Source organism: Atta cephalotes, assembly GCF_000143395.1.
Source record: "Atta cephalotes unplaced genomic scaffold scaffold00006, whole genome shotgun sequence".
Lineage (NCBI taxonomy): Eukaryota > Metazoa > Arthropoda > Insecta > Hymenoptera > Formicidae > Atta > Atta cephalotes.
Genome location: NW_012130070.1, coordinates 6,297,943 through 6,321,181, shown reverse-complemented (window position 1 = coordinate 6,321,181; position 23,239 = coordinate 6,297,943). Strand labels below are relative to the sequence as shown.

Here is a 23,239-nt window from a genome sequence, read left to right as displayed (position 1 = left end):
GAACACTTTCTTCGGCCGACATTCGTGAATCACAACAGACGAGAAAAAGCGATTATCCCCATGCTGAATCGAAACACAAGTTCCGGAATTGTATAATTGGGTATGGAATGAATATCGCTGGATAGTTTCCCCTTCAAAACGTGTATTTTGTAAACTCACAGGCAATTATAATCTTGCCATTGCCGGATGATTTAGCTAATTCAGTAGAACACGAGGCGAGAAGTAGCACGTTTCCGGAAAGAGCGTAAGAGACATGGATTGTGCAACTAGTCGATCGCCCAGACTAGATTAGCAAACTCACTGATCTGTAAATCTCAGTCTGAAAGTCGTTCTGACGTGTTTGCGTGTGCGAAATTGTGCATTAGTCACACAGTTAAATGCATATGGGGAGATACGAGCACGATATTTTGCATAAAAAATTATATCGAGAATGAATGGCCAGTCACTCAGTCACTTAAGATATGACGCAAATAGAATCGCTAATCATTTCTACAAGCTTAAGTTAATATCATTAAGCATGATAGTATTATTATATTTGTATACAAATTTAAAAAAAAATAGATATAACGATATATTATAATATATTGAAAATTAAAAAACACGAACAAATTAAGCAAAATTAATAAAAGCGTTTAATTATCTATAAAAGAAACTTAACTATTTAAAACATTTTTTTCATGGCAAAACAAGATATTTTCAATTATATATACGAGAATATATAACTAAAAAATGTATTAAATATTTATTATGTGAGATTTTGACTCGATATAAATACCTGTATAATAAGACTCTTTCGATAATACAAATCGAATGGCGAAAAATTCATCGTAAAATAAACCTCTCATATTTCTTAAAAAAAAAAGCTTGCTTATAAGGATTTCAACACACCATGTAGCTACCGCGTCGTCTTCCCGCCTTGTCGTTCTTATTCTCCTCGGACCTCTTACAGATTTTGCCGACTCTCTCGAACGTGTTCAACGCGCGTTCCTCTGTATTAACGTCCAGGAGATTCTCCATGGACCTGCGAATCTGTCGGCACACGTTCACGCCCTTAGGGCTATTCCTCTGCAAATGGTTGCCGTTCTCGTCGTGATAATCGTCCCACTCGCTCATTTCACTTCTGACATCCTCTAGAGACCTGGTTCTACCGACAGCACAGGTGCAAGGTGGTATGCTTCTAGTCAGGCCGCCCGAGCTCTTAGCTCGTCCTCTTGGCCGTTCCATCATCATCATACCAGGTGGTGGCATCGCCACCGGCGATACTTGAAGTGGCGACATTGCTTGCGGTGGAGGCGGCATAGCGTTTCTATACAACGGGGCCAAGTAGTAGTAGTCCCGCGATTTATTTGGATTGGCAGTGATTCTCGGGGCGGGCACATAATTGTAATCGGAAACGTGCGGAGTTATCCATTGGGCCAAAGTGTCCAAGGGTACAGGTCGATAACAATAAGATGGTGCTCGGTTGTTTCTGTACATCGGTGGCCAAGGTCGATGCTTCAAGTCGAAACGAGGATCCATACGTGGATCCAACACTCGGATGTCGCCCATTGTAAATTGTGATTTTTGCTGCTCCTTACGTAAGATTCCGCAGCTAATTACTTGGGATCAGTTGAGGTATCATATTTCTTCATCTGATCTTTTTAGTCAGAAAATATATGCGTTTTATTAAATATATTCTATAGTTATATATCTTAATATATATATACATATATATATATATATATATATATATTCTATATATTTATATCTGTATATAGATATTAATTTTTTTGTAGAACGTTAAAATGTTTTTTAAATGATCATTTTAGTCAAAATCATTTTATGATTTTCTTGATAAATAAAAATTCTTTTTAGAAATCAGTTGCTGAAATAGTTCTCGCGAAATAAATAATTATTACGTTTATTTAAAACTTACATTTATTTAAAAATTATTAATTGTTGAAAATTTTAGGAAAATTATTAATCCATCGATAATAACGTCAAAGATCAACGAAAATGGTTTGATCGCTCACCTAGAGAGTTTTGGCACGCTCGGACGAGTAATAGAGAGATTCTAGATTAGAAATGTTTCTCGTTGGAACAACAATGAAGCGAAGATCAAGAGAAAAGTTCGATCATGCGCGACGAGAAATTTTGGTTGATTTTCACTATTTTTCGATGTTCTCCAATAAATTCAAGTAAGAGTTTCAAGGAAAAAAAAAAGAAAAAAATCACTGTCAAATTCGACACCTCACTTCACTTTCGAGCGGACTTATTATTAATCTTCAGTTGCCACTGACAATCGAAGGTCCTGCCGTTTTGACATCGTACTCTTTTGAATTGTCACTCTCGGATCTCAATTTCCTCTTCTTCTCGAAGATTTATTGAGAAACACTATGCTCTCTGTCGCACTCAAGAAACACTTGGGATGATCTCGCAGATCGCGACCTATCGCGGCCCGTGCTCAGCTGGGTACGATGAAGGAGTGCGTAGATTACGTTCTCGCCAAGCCACTATCCGTTGAGAAACGACCCACTTCTCTTCGTCCAAACGCGAAAGACTTCGTCTCCCCTACCATCGCGAAACTCATCCCCCTTTCTTTTGCGCGTATCGTGCGAAGCGAGAGTAGTTTGCATTCTATTATTCGGGAAGATTGCTCGGGACTTAAATAAGTCGTTGTCAAATATTGATTTATGAATTTCGTTAACACTTGTTATTGTAGCGTAAAATATAGTACGTATTTCGACATAGATAATAGAAAGGTTGGAAAAGCAGATGAACTTCTAACATTTACAATAATACATAATTCTTATAAGAATTTTAATAAAAATGTCAGAATTTTAATAAAAATTCGAATAAAAAAAATCAAAAGAATTTTTTTTAATGTATTATATATTTTGAATATATATTATATTTCGATTTATTCACTGCAGTACTCCTTTCATAATTTGAGAATATCGTTAAAAAATTAATATTACAAAAAAAATGGTGGTATGTATAATAAAAAATAGCTTATAAGAAAGCAATTGTAGTTGCTAATAAATCAGTTCTATGTAAGTGAAATTTAATTTAATTGCAAAATTGATGTAATAATGATATTAAATTAAAGTTCAAATACTAGAATAATTATTAAAATAATTATATTGTAAAGAACAAAGGAGATTGCATGCTAGTCCTGCAATATGTGTGTGATCTCATTTAAAAGAATCAGCGAGAGATATCTTCATTAGAAACGTAGCGTGGAAAAATCATGCAATAGAAATAGAATTAAGAAAAAATTGTATAGAAATAGAGACATATTGCAGAAAAAAATGCAGGCATTGGCATAGAATTGGCAATAGAATTAGGAAAAAATTGTATAGAAATAGAGACATATATTGCAGGAAAAAAATGCGGGCATTGGCATTTATTGATAAAAAATTGAATTCTTTTCTTTAAAATAAATGAAGAAATTTTTTGTGAAAATTTATAATTTTAATCTTATTTCATTCAAAAATCTCGTAACCAAAATCTTTAAGATCTATCTTCGAAATCTGTGAACCGAGAAAACAGATAATCATATATTGGGAGAGTTTGATGACGTATCTGACGGATACAAAAAAATAGAGGAGCAACTACAACATTCGTTTTCTATCCTCTCTCGCTTTCACTGCACATCTTTTTCAGCGACAACCATCGAGATCCGCTCGTATTAATCTTGTTTCGAGATAGAAATCGCATCATTATTCGCAGGAAGTGAGAACGAAGGTGGGCGTCGAGAACCGATGTGTTGGCTCGATCATTTTCATAAAGCAAAACGCGCTGCCTCCGCGAATTCAATCGCAAATTGTGTCGCAACAATTTTCAATATGCGTCAAGACGGAATTGAAGGTTACAGAGTTGAAGCAAAGAAAGAGAAGAAAACATATGCATAACAACGTATTAGTTTACTCTATTTCTCTACTTTTTCTGTCCTTCGTATCAAGGCGGCTGCGAAAATGAATACGTGTACGTTTCAAGAATTTATTTACATGTATTTGCAATTCAATTAAAATACTTGAATTTTATTTTTGACATAGAAAGAGAAAACTTCGGGATACATTTTAAATTTTATTTCAGAAAAATCACAGAGTTGTTTCATGTATAAAAAAATAAATATTAATATGTATCATTAATATATATGGGTTTATAAAATATAACTTACGTGTATAAAATATTCTTGTGTCTTTGATGAAGACCTCGTATAAAAAAAAAAACTTTCTATACTTTTTACCGTAGATACGAATAACATAAACTTGAATATTATTAATGATATAGTATAACTAATATTTTGGATGACTTTATTTTTTCCCCAAAATTCCAAAATTTTTTAATTATTCACGCACAAATTTTGTTTTTATAAAAATATTATATTTTACAATTATTTTTTACAAAAATTATATTCATTTGATTATTGCGTGCGATAATTTTTTATTTCGAAGTTCTTTATTCACATGCAAAAATGCATATATGTATGTACAGTTAAAAACATGACGTATTTTAAAAAAGGATGAAAAAGAAATTATATTCGTTTATTTATAAACAATAAGAGTACAGATGTGCACTACTTATTTCCGAGGCATTGGAACGAGTCACAACTGGTTTAGCCTTGCAGCAGCATCGTATATGGCCCGTTGCACTTTCTTACATTGTGATAAATGCCGATAACTAACCAGAAATTATATCAGTATTATCACGCGTGTTTTACAAATTTCCTCGGTCGGCTGATTTTATAAGAGTTCTATGTGCAGCGTTGCACGAATGGATTTATCCCAACGATCGATTCGGGCAATATGTATATTTCGTCGCGGTACAAATTACTGGCTCTGGCATCATCGCGAGAGAAGTCTTGCAGATAAACGCAAGTAAGAATTTATATGACGATTCATAGCGTGATTCTCAGATATGGATGATAATTTTATAGCTTAAAATTAATGTTATTTATACGTATAAATGTGTACCATTTTATTCGAACATTTTTCTTAATTTCATTTGATTATATGATAGTAATTTTTATTTTTATTATATAGTACTCTAATTTGTTAACATTAAATGGGGAGTGACGAAGAGAAATATATTCTGCAGAATACATCGTTGAAAAAAGTTAAACAATACCTTTTTGAAAATTATAATGTAACGAGATTCATTTGTCAATATAAGATTTAGTTTCATCGACACACATTTGTAGTGCGATCCTTGAAGAAAAAAAATATGTATTTTCTTTATCGCGGAGCGTATGATCACGCCAGTTTGATTTTCCATCGCTGCTTTCTCCGATACGCTCCGTTAATAATCCGCCGCGATATGTGGCAATCCTCTACCATTTTTCTTTCCAACCTCTCTTCCTTTTTCATTTACGTGGTATCATTGATTGCTTTGGCGCATATATGCAAAATTTCCTTTCGCCACCGTGTAATTATGCACGCGTTCGTAAATCGCCATTCGATTCTCGACCAATTATTATTAACATCATGTTTTGCGCGTCGCATCAATTTCACTACTTACATTGACTTGCGTTCTCTCAGGATAAGCGTAAGTGTATAATATTTTTTGATTATACACCGAGAATGAAAGTGACCTTTTCGCTGTGTTTAAAAATCATTTGATCAATAAGATCAATTGCAAATCAATAGACAAAATCAAGCCTACCTCATATATATATATATATATATATATATTGATTAAATTGATAGGATGATAAGTATTTATAGATGGATAAGACGATAATAAATAATCTAATTTCGATTGATAAATGATGGTGATTATACTTGATTCATTGTTAGGACTTTCTACAGTTATATGTATTTGACGTTTCGATTATATGATACAATGTATTATATTATATAATTTTCAATTGAAATATTTTTCAACTTAAGTACTTTAACCTGTAAATTCAATGTGAACTAAAATTGTAGTTTAGCAAACAACGGCGAGATATAAATGTTAGATAAAAGCTGGATTTCTCCCAGTGGATACTCGAATCAATTGACACAAAAATCACGGAAAATAGACCGCGAAGCATATAATCGACAGGAGACGTCGATGTTGCTGTCGATGCGTTACCTCCGCAGGACATCTGCGTTTTAGAGAAAGTATCGCGCGACACAAAAAGTAAATTGCCGTGATCCGGTGGCACGAGCGCATGCGATTTATCTCAATAAAGAGGATGCAGCCTTTCGGATGTCTTTTTGTCATTGCGTGGATCTTTAAGCAATTATCGTGGTCGGCCGCCGTTTAGAAACGCTCGTTTCAGTAACGTTGGGTCGCGTGGGAGTCAATGGTGAACTATCATGCATCGCTGTTAAAATACGATGGCTCACTATGTAGATCGCGAGAAAATGAAATCTGGAGCGGGCGTTTGTTCGGGAAACAGCAGCAGATTATCTCATGACGAAACCGAGGGTGATCCATACAAACCATAAAAGAGTTCATCTTGGAAACCATCTTAGAATGTAATAGTGAAAGGAAGATGGTCCGGTTAAATGAAAATATTGCATTATTAAAAACGTATTAGGTGATATTTCGTGATATAGAAGACAATAATATGTTATTAAAAAATAATATATTAACTATTTAATGTTATTTTTTAATGATATAATATATTTGTATTTAAATATCAATTAAAATTTAATTTTTTAGTATAAATTAAAGTTTGTGATAAAAAAAAACAGAAAAATAAACGATTATTTCAGTAAATCCTTTTTTAAACTTCAAATAATCTTTTTTTAAATATCCTGTGTAATAATTAAACTATATAATTGTATATAATAAATGGAAATTAGTAATATTTATTTATCTTTATTTATAACAAGTATAATTTTATTCCTTCATATGACTGTGCGAAGAGGCGAGTCATTGCTTAAATATTGATGCATCTACCAACATAATGATGCCTTCCGTATCCAACGATTTCTTCTTTCTCAAAAGGAAAATATCATGACTTGCAAGTGCGCAGTGACAAGAAATGTTGTCGAGGTCAAAGTTATCTCAGAGACAAGCATACGTTGACCGAGTTTTTGGTACCGGAATTACCAGACTACCAAGGCTACCAAATTCCTACTTCAATTCGCAAAATGATTCTACATTATACAGTCATCAGACGTATGAGAAATACATTTTATTCTTTCTCACAGTCTACATTTCTTCCTCTTTTCCTTATTCATCAAACTCGATTCACATTTTTATTATCATAGAAAGTTCAATATGAAAAGCAAAATTGTATAATTTTATCGATCTGTGATTCGATGGCTACTGCAAGCGTGAATGAAAATTGCTGAATTTACGCGTGACAGAGCAATCAGGTTGACCTTTTCATTTTGAAAAGCTATCAATAGCTGACAGCTGCAGTTGAGAAACAACTTATTGGTTTTCTAACTTGTTGTACTTTGCGCGAATAAGATTTGCTGAAGGTGCTCGTACGTGCGCACCTTCTTATTTATTTAATCCGAGGAGTTACATATACTGTGAGAAAAAAGGAATACGACCAGTTTTCTTGCGTAATACTTGCGTATATGACCAACCATGACTCCTTTGTTGAAATTCAGAGCGGAGTTCGGAGCGGAAATGAAAAATGTAACACTAAATATGACTGGATTGCCGGCATCGTGTACCGTTAAAAAAACTAATAACAGGTTGAACAGTACCTGTCACGAAAACGGGCAATGCGATAACCGGCATAACGAAATGTAAACCGTATATTATCAGTATATGCACCATGTTGTAATTATTATACGTCCAGTCTTGATATGTGAACCATGACTTAAGCCGCTGTTGACGGAATATGCCGAAAAAATATTATCGAAAGTGATACCTCGATGTAGAAGGCGGAAGAGTAAAGATTTCACATCATGGTAATAGTTTAAAATTAAAATATCAATAAAGATAAACGTGCAATGATATGGTAATTACAATCGCATATATAAGTATAGATTACATAATCACATCGTTATATCAATCATTACACAATATTTGCAAATTAATTTTCAAAATTAATTTATATTATATACTTATTTAAAATATAGAGATAATAATCTAATTTATATAATAAAGAAGATTTATATTAATAAATAACTTTTATTTTATTTTGGCTAATTAAATTGATGTGTTTCTTTCTAATTAAAAAAAATTAACTAATTAATTTTATATCGCAATAATGAATAAATTATTGACCATAGATAAAATAAAATTGAAAATAACAGATATAGATGTATTAAGAGAGATAAATCATAAATGAAAAATAATACAATTGCTTTAATCTTCTCTTACATCACTTCAATTCAATGAAAAATTCAATTCAATTACTGATCTGTTATCAGTATTATGTAAATTACTCTATGGCAAGCATTGTAAGTAAGCATGTATCGCGTTTTCACAAATTACAAGCATCACGATTGGGAGAAAAGATCACGCCAGTTTGCAGCAATTCACAAGAAATTTACAAGAAAGTGGATTACTATTAGATGCGCCTGGTCGGGCTTGCATCCATCAACATGAAGATCGTGACCCAGATTTTCTCGGCAATAAACTATTCGGCTATATTTTGAGTCGTATTTTCAATAAAAAAATATTTGTTTTTCTTTTTATAAATATTGAAAAAATTTTCTGGTTGAAAATGAATAAATCAGAATTTTCTGGTTAAATTTATTAGAATTCTAGTTGAGATAACCGGAATTCTTAATACAATATTTCTGGCAAAATCTATTAAAATTCTTATTTTTATTAGAATGATTACATCAATCAAAATTCTAGTTACCTCAATTAGAATTCTAGCAAATTTAATAAGAAAATTCTGATTCGTCGATTTTTCACCAGAATTACTATTTAATCCAACCAGACCATTTTTCTCAATAGAAGAAAAATTACTGCGAAAGAAAAATTATATGTTATCGTGAATAATTAAAAACTGCTGTATATCGATAACATAGAGCTCCTCAGTGTGATATTCAAAGAGAAGAGAGAATGACCAAAGATCGTCGAGGTAGAGACTGGTGAAATCGTTTACCATCAATGTATCTTCTGGTACATTCACCAAGTTAACATAGGTTTCTGTTTTACCCACATCAAAGCATGAAGTATTCGCAAATTATCTGATATATTTCAGATACATATTAAAAAACTAGTAATTTAAAAAATGTATAAAAATGGAGTAGCTCCAAATTTCGATTACTTGAAAATAATGATATTTAAAATATATATATAAATGAAAAAGATCAAAGATTTCAAAATATAATTTTATAAATTTTTCTCTTTAAAAATACATGTTTTATAGGATAGTTTACAATAACTAAACAATTTCAGAATATTATCGAATATAATTTTTTGAAAAGAAATGATTAAACAACGTCTCATGGTCATAAATATGATTCGATAAGCAGTATTTTTAAAATTATATGCACAAATGTTTTCTGCAAGAATGTTAATAAGAGGGTTTTATTATATGTACATATTTACATTCTGACATTGTACACGTATATCAAGATAAGCATGAACTTGAAATTTTTGCAGACGCTCGCATTGTCATCGCCGCGCTTTTTATTGTCCTCCAACGTCAAATATAATTGGCGTCATCATCATTTAAATGATGATTACTCTTTAGCTGCCGCCTACAAATGGAGAAACAATAATCGTTTCGGCGGCAACAGGCGGATGATGGACTACGTCATTAGCAATGTAAATTATCTCGTCTTCCGCGCATGCATATATTTCAAAGAGAAGCGATATATTCAATTTACAATAATGTAATTATGGAAATGCTCCAAAATCCGCGTATATAAAAACTGCACTAATTTGGATCCCGTAATCGGAGTTTTAATTAAAAATGTGATTGTACCGTTATAATCTTTATTGTTATTTCTATTTTTTATTTATTTCAAATTAAATTTAAGAATTTGTAATATGAAGATCATTTGTGTCTTCTAGAAAAATAATAAGAAAATCGTTCAAAGAGCAGAAATATAACGAAATATAACGAAATATACTTGAGAAGGTAAACAGAATCAGAGAAAAAACGAATATTCATAGGCGTTGTCGGGCACGTCGGCGAGCAAAGGTGCAACAACGACCCACGCGGATCCTACTGTAAATGGAAATCCGACTGATTGACAAGTTATTACTCATGATGAAAGAGGATAACCTGTGTTTAATTTTAGATTAAAGGAAAAATACTGATTATTGCAAAAATATATTTGCTCTGGTAAGATTCATATCATATTAAGTCAATTATTATGTAATCGTTATTTCCATTTATAGCTTGAATGACAACTAATTGTCATTCGGTCATATAAATCTATTAGTATAATCCGCAAAAAATCCATTTCATTTAAATTCAAAGGAAAACCTCATGTTTGGATAATACAATACAAAGAAAGAGAAAGAGAACTGCATTAAAAATTTGCTAAAAAGCTAAAAGAAAAAAATCAAATTAAGTATCTCTTAGTATTTTCCAAAGAAACGATAGATATGTTCGTTCCGATTAAACAACGTCTCATGGTTATAAATGTCGATCATTTCACTAGTAAAAAAAATGTTTACCACAGATGATCATAGCAGAACGCAGTTTGCGGTATCGGTAAAAAGGTCATATACTATGATGAAGACGAAGAAAGGAACATTCGATTTCACTGAAATGGTCATTACATATAGGACTTTCACCAAATTAGCAAACATTTTGCGTGTATGTCTCCCTGATAATGTTTCGAAAAGTTTCAGAAATATATACGTGACATGAGCTGGAGAACTTGCGATTTCTCAAAACTATATATTTCATTCGCATTATAAGATTGTTTATTAGATTACAAATCGTTAAAATCATACGTTCAAGTGAATATACATATTAATATAAATTACTAAATATACAATTTAGTTTTAATTATAACATTGGAGCGCTAATTAATTAATCACATAAAAGAAAAAACTTAGAAATATTTGATGGTGAAAATCAATTTAGGAAATTTTATCTGCATAATAAATGGATGATAACTTGATAAGTATAATTTGTACATCAATAATATTGATAAAATGATGTAACAAAATCGACTTAGTGATGTTGAATTCTGCATGAGTTTGAGCGAACACTTAATAGATTCTTGACGTGTTTCATTTAGTTTTAATTATGTTATTAAATTAATCGTAAATAATTAAAGTCAGGGATTATTACGACGAAAGAAATATGAAAAACATATCTTGAAAGAAATTGTAAGATATGTAAAGAATTCGTAATAATTTTTCGCAAGCGTATCATGATTGTAAACGATCAAAAATAACTATCTTATAATTTCAATATATTATAATTTGTCCCTGAAAAAATATGTATATATATATATATATAGAGACGAAGATTTCAAAGTTTTCTCACTCGAAATTCCAAAGAATCCATCGCACCATCCGAGAGAGATTCGTAACCAATTCGACTCGTCCACATGAAATATGGAAATAACTTTTTCTCAAAACATGGTAGTCCTCGCATGACGATTAGAAACAAGTAACGCTCTTTGAGATCGGAATTTTTGCAAGGTCACACTGAGATATTCGAAAATTAACACTCGCGGTAGACAGATACCGGCCTAGCTGAGTGTCTGGCTGACAATAGCAGAGTGAATGACCCTACCTACTTGAATCGAATGTGAATGGAACGTGAGTGATTCTAGTCTTCAGTCTTAAAGAGCGCAGTCCCCTGAACATTCCGAATGAATAAATCGAGAAGAGAACTTTCCATTTCTATAGATTTCAAATCATTTAAATCTATATCTTGATTAAATCTATACCTTGATTAAATATAAAGGATTACCATTTTTGATTAAATCTACATCTTGATTAAATATAAAGGATTATCATTTTTACGTAAATATTTACGGAAAAAACATGAAGAATTTATTTCTCTTTAAGAAGACAAACTTAGATTAGTAACACTAATTTGTGAAAATTACAAAAATTAATAATTAGCATACGTTATGATTTTTGGACACATAAATTTTTCTTATATTCTTTCGTATCAAATATATTTGATCTGCTTTCAATTTGATAAACTGCTATATATATATAAATTGTTTATATTATTATTAATTGTTTATTTATTTATTCATTATTATTAATTATTATCGTTGATATACGTGTTTAATATTTTCAATAATTTTAAAATGTAAAATTCTATAGGAAATCTCTACAAGTTTTTGTAAGGATCTCTACAAGGATTGAAATTGTGTACAATTCCTGTAGAAAGAAAATTCCAAGCTATCTAACAAATAATTTCTACTTCATATAAAAAAACCTTCTTGATTATTCTATCAATATCCTTTTCCGCAGATAATTTAAAGTGCTCTTCCGTGTTCCTATTAGATCATTCACTATCATTGCATATCTGATACATATCTGAGTCACCGAAGTTGAAAATTAAAATGTAAAGGAGAGCCTAATTTTTACAACCAATTTGTTGCATTTATTGAAAAATTATTACGATTTACCTAGTTGCTCGCTTCCGGCTACTATTCATTTTTTATTATGCGAAAACTGTTGCAATACCGTGGACGTGCGTGACACACGAACGTCCTCCTGTGGGTCAATTTTGATCAGTTTGTAGATACGTCAATAAGAGTCAATTTTTCATAACGGTACCAAAACGGCGATCGGTCAATTATCTTAGATGTCGTCGTACCGTGAGACGGAACAGTTCCGGAACCGTATGACACGCGGAAAATCGCACGTGCTCGTCGACCGTGAAACTGCATGTATATAGGTAAAATGCATCGTGCACGTGCAGCCGCAGATCGGATTGAGGAATTTTGGCGTAGCATAGAGCACGACATATCCTTTCATCAATAGAACGATATAAATGCATTAGACAAACGAAATATTTTTTTTCTTTATATGCTCTTAATACATGATTTATCAATCAGCAATATTTAAAAAGATATTAAAAAATTAACTTCATATCTACTTAAAAAAAAATAAAAATTTATTCCGAATAAAGGAAATATAATGATAAATAAATCTATATCTTTTATCTTATATCTTTTACAAAAAAAGATATAAGAAAAAAGATATAATAGATTTATCAAAAAAAGATATTAAAAGATAAACAAAAAATCTTTATTTGTAAAGCGTCGTAACTTAAATTTAATTTCTTGAAAAAGTTTAGTTTATCATAGATTTTTTTGGCATTGTTATATTAATTCATGTATATAAATTCATGTATATGCGAAAAATTAATTGCAGCGTCGCAGATGTAAATTTACGATGAACTAATAGTGATGCAATAGGCTACTTTAAACTCTTGTGTTCGGAAGCCGACCATATCGAGCGCACCAACGCTCGATATGGATCGTATATGTGTGTATGTACACGCGATAATTCTCGTGTTATATAGAAAAACCGAGTGACCAAAGGAAGGAAATGGGAGGGAATAAGGGGGATCTGTCCGCAAAAATGTGAATTATCGCTGGAGCGAGTGTGTAGGCTAACCGCTCACGGCCGAACGCTATGCGTAGGTTGTACCTGCACAGGGAATTTGTTTCAGGAAATGCGCGGATCCATTACCTACAGGGCAAACAGAGAATGTAAGCACCGTAATAATGTAAAAGCCGACGTATTTACAAAACAAAAAAAACAGTTAAATAACTGGTTTAACCTTTATTATTTTTTATCCAGTAATTATATAGTAATTTATCGAAGGTAAATATCGAAAATATTGTGCCGACATAATTCTACAGAATTCTTTTAATCTTTTACGTTTTTACGTAATACAACATTATATCTTATCGTTAAATAAATCATATCTTTAAATAAAAAATAATTATAAAAAATTCGATCTTCTTTTATCAAAATGAAATTATCCGAGTTGAATTTTAATATATTTTTTTTTACAATTACGTAATAAATTATATAATAAATTTTCTACAATTACATAATAAATTGTAGCAAATATTCATGTGCAGTATTTTACTTTTAAAAACAATTTCAGTGATTCTTTTACGTGATAATAAAAATGATAATGAATATGATAATTAATGATTCTTGAGAACAAATTGAATTTGATTATATCAAAACTTAAGGCGATATTGATGTATTTACCCTATCTGTACTGAGACACTATTGTAATGTTTCGATGACTAACACTGCGTGATACTCTCATACCTTGCAAGGCATGTCGATGACGTAAGCACGTATCGGAATTGCTTATCCCCTTCAGTGTTACGTGGAATCAACTTACCGACAAAACTCAAAAACATTCAATATCGTGAAAAAGTCAATCAGAAAAAAATACTTCAGAGCTACTTAAAAAATGCAATGTAGTTAGTTTAATCGAGAAAGAAAGCGGGAATTAAAACCGGTATAATTTTGATGAGTCTGGAGTTCAATATCACAAACATACAAAAATCATCTCACAATGCTTATTCATGGCAGTGTATGAATAAGCGTACATTTCTTTCATTCCATAGAAATGCAAATTGAGATTATCAATTAAATTTTATCGGTTTGCGATCTACATCGCAAAATGCATGGATCCATGTAGAATATTTCTAGATATGGGATCAATTTGCAAAATCTGGCAGATTCTCTAACATTTTTCCACGGACTCCAGTACCTTCAGTTGTCGAAGAGTGAGTTATTACACGGTGTAACTGTTTCGGTAGATACATTCTGCAACCTAATATTTAGTGTATGTATTAACGGATCCCGAGATTTTCCCACGCGTCAGTGCGAGTCACTCGTGTACATAGGATCGCCTAACAAGGACCGATAAATTTTTACTCGCTGTCGTGCAACGATCTAGCTAAATAAGTATCTCTAACTGACAAGCCAACTTTATTTTCTTGTCGTGGGAATGGAAAATAACGCAAGATAATTCGCACAATGTTGAACGTTGTAAATATGATAGAAGTGCTTTTCATATATCCTACGGCATTAGATAACAAATATTTTTATCACAGAAATAACAGTACACGACAAATCCTTTTCACGCGAACGATATATTTGTTGATCAACTTTCATAATCATATCTATTTAAGAGTGCTATAAAAGCGATATTACCGCATATCTTACTCAGCTTTTCTACTTATCGATGGCATCATCAGCGGCCTTTCACATGATCTCTCTCTCTCTATCTTTCTCTCTTTCTCTCTCGAGACAAGAAAACAGAACTTGTTATTACCTGGTCGGTACCACCGAAGCTTCCTTCCTCCCAAATCGGATCATCCCATCCGCCCGAGGAGCCCGAGGAACTTCTGCGACCTGGATCCCACGAGTTTCTCTTCAGGTTATCCAAAGAATCCGTGGAGAGTCTCCTCCGGTCGTACGAACCTCGTCTGCCACTAGAAAGCGGCATCGCGGACTTGGTGTCAGGCCTTCTGAGGCTGCCCGAGATTGAATTTATCGATGACGGATCGCCGCTCAAAGTCACGTTTAGATGGCTTCTCAGATTCCCGCTGGAACCGGCGAGGCAGCTTTTCAAATTCCCGTTGGAATAAGTACGCGCCTTCAGATCTCCATTCGACGAGTTCAATCCGGTCCTTAGATTCGCATGGGGATCCACGGAAGTCGCAAAGAGGCTTGCCAAGTTCGGAGCAGCGTCACGCCGCGTAGTCGTCAGTCGCTGGAGATTCGTCATCGACTTCGCCACGTAATCCCGTCGCAATGGAGAATTATAGCTTGATATGGTGTCCTTCCTGAGACAGCCCATGGATCGACCTACAGGATCTTTTCGCAAAGATGACCCGCCGATAGTGTTTGAAAAAAGATCCTTCCTGTTGTTGATAGCGCTCATAGATGATCCCAAAGGATTTTTTCTTAGAGTACTGGGAAAAGTCGAGGGGTGCACTTCTCTTTTAGGCGGGGACATCGGTATATTCAGCGAACCTCTTCCAGTGGGAGACGTGGCAGAATAACTATAAGAGTCATGACGTCCAAAAGAATCCTTCCTAGTCGCGTGATGTAGATTACCAAGAGAGCCTCTGCGATTCCAACAGTTCTCTTTCGCGTGCTTGCCGTGCACCTCACAGCATTTGTCGATTTTAATCTCGTGTTTGATTAATTCAGGATTGTTTTGCAGTTGCTCCAATTTAACGTCTCTGAAAAGTTCCTCAAGACGACGTATAGCCGCTTGCTGGTGTGCCGACGTTGACATTGTGAGATTATCAGAAAATATTTTTTCAAAATGTGAACTCAATTAGAGATTATAGAATCCTTTCTCTTCTCGATCTAGTCTTCGACCTTGTAGGTACACAATTTCCGCGCTCCGGTCGTGCACCACATAATTGTTCGAGACACTTTTATAGGAATTTGTCCGTTCGGACTGTCTCGCCTAGTGATTTTAACGGATACTAGGATGTTAATTAGCTCACAAAAACACTTCTTGACCCCGATGTAAGTTAAGAGAGATATTTCGTCTTGTTCTTAATGTTCATCGACCATATATTCCGTCGTAATACAATAATGCTTCTGCATTACCATAACAGTAATAACCTCTTGAATGGCTTAGAACAGTATTCGATAACGGGGAAAAAAATCTTCCATGTATTATTTCATTTCTCGAAATTTTTCCAACCACATTCTCTTGTTACGTTTCAACGAATTTCAACAGCTTGCTCGCGTATATACTACGTTTTTATAGCAACAAAAGTGTTCTGTTTTATACCGAGAATTATTAGCAATTCCGTAATGTCACGATTTCATACAGATGAGGTTACGAGATAAATTTAATTTGCAATACTTATATCCGTTTGATTCTGTACTTACAGTTCGAGATCACGTGAAGGGATTGGCGATCTTCGATTCTACCTTCGCGGCTCGTTAAGTAACCGGCATGCCCGGCAGCGTAGTGGGAGAGCGATTGTAACGATATGAAAATGCGTGTGCGACGTAACACACGTCTGATGAGGTACTGGAGTACCGCGGTACGTGAGAGACCCGGTGCCTCGAAGGAGCTCTCCGCCATGCGGAGATCCCCACCAAACCAGTGTGCCATTCGTTCAAAAGCGAAGTATCCATATTAGGTCAAACCTTATGGGTTTGTCGCGCAAAATTGCGAGGGAACTGTCAATATGACCTTGACACATTGCGGAATAAGGTCGCTAACGAAGACACGCTAACGTCACTATAAAGTCCAGCTTACCAAACTCGACGAACGATGCTCGATAAACATGCCTGTATGTCATTAAACCTATCTTAACTCACATCATGCATATCCTGTGTAAAGAGTCACATCGCGATTTCCTTCTTCATGATTTCTATCTTCATTCTTCAGATAGATTAAACTTGATTAGATTTCGTCAACTCAATTATTTATCGAAAAATAAAAAAGATTCGCAAAAATACGATTTTGAAAAGATCGCGTCAAATGCCACATAATAAATTTATTATGGAAATATTTTTATATCTATACGTATATAAAATATTGTATATTCCAGAATATTTCTTATCCTAACAACTGATTAAATCAATCCTATCAATCAATCAATTGGAGAATAGATTATATATAATAGAGCGATTATTTTAAATATTAGATACATAATTTTCAGAGCAAGACTAGGTAAATAAGATAAATGAAATCGAAAAAAAGAAAAGACAAAATTATATTAAAGTGCAATTATATTAAGTGTCGGTATTTATCTTCCTTATAATCAAAAAAGATAAGTAATTGTAGAAGATATAAAATGTATTATATATAACGAAATAAAAAAAATTAATATCTTGAGATAAAACACTCGAACTGGCTAAACGATATGCAAAGAAAAAACACTTGTGTTGCAGAGTATTGTAAACTAGAATGGTAAGTGACTCATCTTTAACCAATGTAAACATCAATCGGCATCATGCTTTTAAGCAATAGTATTATCTTTTCATGTAAAATACGAAGAATTCCTATTATAGGAATATAAATGGAAATAAAAATTAACACAAATACAAAAATCAAATTATATTATATAAAATTGTATAATTATATTATATAATTATATTATATAAATTAAAATCAAATTATAAAATATAATCCGAGATTGGCGAAGAAATATAAGTATATGAAAATAAAAAATGGAAATTAAAAAAGAAATGAAATTAATTTTTAATTAATATTAATTAAATATATAAAATTTCTTTTCGCATTGCTGCTAATTTCACATAAATTATAATTTTGCATTATTTCCTTCATATCATAGAATCTCGACAAGATATACATCTCGAAATACATCACATAATAATGTTATACTTTCACTTTGAATAAAATTGGAATACAAAAAAAACTTTCATATAAAATACATCGTCAAATTAATTGATCTCTTCATGATCATAATAACTAATACATTCATATATAGTTTTTTTTTATTGGTGACCGTAATTATAGTTAGCGCCATCTCCGGATTAAAAGCAGAAGAATGATTTGCGAGCATGGTATCTGGTGAACGGAAACGTTCTTTCATGTAGTCAACGAGATGGAGCCGCAATTGCGTTATACTCTATAGAGCAACACGGATTGCAAGTGTATTTACGTACTGACGACATATCGCAATCAAGCAAATATAATTTCTGTTAATAAAGACTACAATGCACCACAAATTATATTCGAACAATATTCTAAGATCAAATTATGCTTTCTAAGGCATTATGTAAAAAAGAATTAGCAAACAATTAGAATAGAGCAAACTGCATTAATAAGTAATTTGTTCCAAAAGAGAATTAATTAAAAATATACTAAAATTGCTACAAATATGTATGTTTTGGTTGTATTAGGTATGGGAAAAAATTCGTGGCGTTTTTCCCATTAGATGTAACGGGAAAAATGCCACGAACTTTTTCCCACGCTTAATATTAATCATAATTAATGAAAGTATTTAACTTTGTCACACTTTTATGATATTAGAACACTGCAGATATTATTATGCTATACTTATTTTCTAATACTATACCTGTATGTATTTTTCAAAAATTACAATCGAAGACAATTATTATTTACATGATAATTTATTTATATTTTAATTTAAAAATTGCAGATTTCGAATTTAAAAAATGTAAAATTTAAAATTCACAAAATTTTAATTAATATTATATGAACATTAATTCTTTATGCTTATTAATTTTGATGAACATATGCATTAGTAAATCATTTAACACGTGAATAAAATATGATGATAGCTTATGGACATGAAGAAACGTACGATATTGACTGAGATGAGCAGTTAGTGTTACGAAAAAGAAATTAAACGAGCAATTAGACGAGAGACAACAAGCATCAATTTATAGCACATTTTTCAGAGTAAAATTCGTATAAATATCTTATGTTAACTATATTGAATATATAATTAATTTACAATTTATAATTAAAATACAGGCATGTTTAATGCCGTAATTCAATATTCTCAACATATTGTGCCTAATATCAAGCCGATATTTGATGTAATGTTTATACCTTCGAAAGCAGAATCATCGCTAAGTAGCGCCACGATTATAAAATTTTATCACGACTGTCGATCGGTTTACAAATCACGTATTGTCAGCAGGAAATGTGTGTGCATGTATTTGCAGGTTATCGAGTTACTCGGCTTCTCTTTGACACCTACACGAAGAAGCCTATTCCGGTTCACCTTGACGATCGAAGGTAAATAACGACTTTGCTTCGCGTATTGGAAAGGGTATATTCCCTCTTGAAAAAGTGACATGCTCGCAAACACTGGTGTCGCGTTACATCGGCAGTGAGTTAACATTACCACAATTGTTATGTCTATTTAGAATGCTTGTCAAATCCATTTTAAAAGAACTTAAAGCTTGATTAGGCTAATTCATCTAACTCAGCTCGGCTCGACCTCCCTCCGTGCAACCATCGACGACCATGAGATAGCCTCTACGTAACTCTCAGATGACGATAGAACATAATGCGTCGAAAAATCTCAGAAGGAGCACCCACGCGATAGTACCGTTTCTGTCAATAACACGATGCTTCCTCCAATTGTGAACAACAGATGATAATATTGGTGCTCTTAAGCGTGCGATGTAATTTACATTCTGCAGCTGCGTCATAGCATGATATAATCTAACTTTTAACGAGAATGGACATTAGAATTTCGAATGTAGGTGTATGAAGATCTCATTAGATTTTTGCAATAGCCGTTGCGATTTAGTCGTAGAAGATTAATCGTTTAAAAACTTATTTCCTAACAATTAGCGTTTAAAGTTAAAATATTATATTAATGATTAAATATATAATAAATCTGATTAAAATGACGCTAAATAGACATTTAGCAAATTACTAAAAGAGAAATATAATATAAATGAATTATTAAAAGAAAATTATTGTTGAAATTTTTAATATTAAATGTTTAACGATTAAAAATAAGTAGAGATAATGTGCAAATCTTGTCATTAAATTTTCACCAAGAGAAATTGCTCTCTCACAGCTGACTTGACTTTATTAATATAAGAATCAAACACACCGCTGTCATCGCATTTATGACGTGAAGGCCTTAGAGGCCTTACGGGGATTGAATGTAGAACGCGGATAGATATTCTCATAACGCGAGGCATGTCAACATGAACTTTCATAGTCGATTCGCAATTCGCTAAATCGTACAAAGACAAACGGGTGAAACTAGGGAACCGATAAGCTACAATGTCGCCGACACACTTACGCAGAAGCGCAACATTTCAATCTTCGGTTACAGTTGTCGTAGTTTCCGCACTATTCTGACAGTTTGATATATTGCGTCGTTGTCGGGAATATATGGCGAATAAAGAAAAAAAAGGTCTAGATAACTTTATCAAGAGGTGCGTAACTTGTCTTCTCTCGCAGAACAAATGACCAATAAACAACCTAAGAATTCAGTAATGTAAAATCGATAAATATCAATAAAATACATCAAATGCACGGAAATCGTAGCATTTCTTCGAAGTTTAAGAAGTAATCATATCGGGAATCTATAAAACGCGTTTACTGCGATTACCCACACCTAGCTGATGTCACGACATTTCCATGAAATTATTGCATTGCATAATGCAATCACGTCAATAACGAGGCCACTGAATCCAGAGTAGTGATATTTTTTCGTACAAGAATAAGCTTTTCGATTCTTATCGTAACACAATTTTATTGCAGTATCGTTTTTTTTGAGGGGTCGATATAATTAGTAATAAAAATAACCTGATTCATTTCGTACGTTCAAACCAAATTAATTTATAACGCTCGCGTTTCATTTATTATATATATTTCATTTTAGCTCGATAATTAGCAAAAAATATTTTCTTGCTGCAAGTTAAAATTATTAAATATGAATAATTTCTAAATCAACTCTCTATATGAATTCTCCAGAATCTTAAACCGATAGATACAAAATGCACAGAAATGATACAAGAACAGAACATGATAAATGGAAGTCAACTATTAAATCATCATTATTTAACATTATTTCCTTCAAACATATTCGCGTAAATTAGTAACCGAATGATAGCCGAATTTTACGGACATGTTTAATATCATCTAATTATTTGCCTCTTCTATTCATGGTAAACGAGTTGCTCTTTGATTTTTTTTATCGCTGGGTCATTTCCGCCATCGGAGATAGAAAAAGCAATTGACATGCAAATTTTCGGCTAACTCCGTGCCGATCGCTATTGTTGTTTTATCCGGCGCGGAAATGCGTAATTTCGTATTGTACGTGAACATTGGACACGAATGTCACGCGTATTCCAATTTTATAAAAAAAAATTTGACGCAATAAATCACTATTAAGTATAAGAAATTCAGAAGCGATTTTATTATATCTACTGATTTTCGACAAAATAAACAAATTAAAAAATTGCACAAATAAACGTGTATTGAATAATTAATTAAACTAAACTGAAAAAAATCATGAACATTTAATATAAAATATGTTTTGAGAAAATGAGTTTACGAGCAAAGTGGAATGAAAGGTACGAGAAATAATATCTATCGAGTCAAGTGAAAGGGCACACAGAAGATTATCCGATAGTTAATTGGCAATTGAGGCAATTGCAGCGTTTAATTGACAATTTCTTGATAACCAGAACTAATCAATAACGAAGAAAATTAAACTAAAAATGTAGACAGTCAATTGATGAAGATGAAAGACTTATATAACAAGAAATAATTGTACAAGTTGCGAAATAAATAATATATTAATAACGACTATCTACAAAAAAATATAATCTGTTAGAAAGATACTAGAATATATAATAAATTTAAATTTTTATTCTCTGGTATATCTATGTTAGTATGAGATATACTTCAGTTCAATGCTCAATAAAATTTATGAAGCATGATGCATCTATTTTATTCTAATATGTTGTTATACAAACTGAGCGGAGTTTCTATTCACAGATTTAGTGCGAACATATCCCGTTGACTTTATCGGCGCATTTGTCTTTTATATTGAACATTATGTTCTTACTCAGTGTAAAAATAGCAAGATAACGATCTTAAAATCTTCTCTAAATTATACCGGAAGCGATGTAGAGAGATATAGATTGATTTTATGTGCTTGTGCTATCTCGATCGATTCAAGGAAAATGTGGAAGGCAAGTTTCTCTAATGAATTACGGACGACACTATAAATGTATTACAGCTTTTACGTCAAAGTTTGTAGAAAATATGAAAAGACAGAATATAGAAAGTACATGCGGTGTACTAGTGCCAAGTCAATGTACATTTTTTGCAATGGGACAATGTTACTATACACGCGGTAATAAAACGATCATATAACTCAGAGTAGTCGATATTAATGATTTATGCTTGTTATATGATAACCCAGTGACATCCGTATTAAATGTCACTATGCACGTAAACATACTTTTAGTCTTATTATAGTCTTGGAAAAAGGAAAGTAGCCGCGAATCGTGTATAGACAGCGACGCAAAAATACGATGATATAGATGGTATTTAAAAATTGACTTACCTTCGGTTTGATGACATCGTAATGTCCTTCCGGCACTCTTGAATCATAAATGCCACTTGATACCGAGTTTTGCCTCCTGCAAAAAATCCAATATGGACTAACTTAAACATTTTTACACTATATTTTGAAAATAAATGAGATCATAAACTTTCTGGAAAAGATAAAAATATACGTAAAAATATTTTTAAAAATATATAATTTTTAAAAATATATAAATAATACAAATAATAATAAAAGAAAACGAAAATTAATTTTATCATTTATAGAATACTTCTAGCAAAACGAGGGATTAGAGAAAATTTGTTTTAGAAAGCAGGAAAAAAAATTATTTCGATTTATACTATAAATGTACC

At 32.4% G+C, this 23,239-nt stretch overlaps 1 protein-coding gene across 1 annotated transcript in view; it reads right to left on the bottom strand.

Moving 5' to 3' along the window:
• The window catches only part of LOC105626790 (WD repeat-containing protein 47), a 64,143-nt gene that overhangs the window by 13,847 nt on the left and 27,057 nt on the right, over positions 1–23,239 (bottom strand). Inside the window, exon 6 of the mRNA XM_012208086.1 lies at positions 22,887–22,962. Coding sequence (XP_012063476.1) covers positions 22,887–22,962 — 76 coding nt within the window. The remainder of the gene's footprint in view (positions 1–22,886; positions 22,963–23,239) is intronic.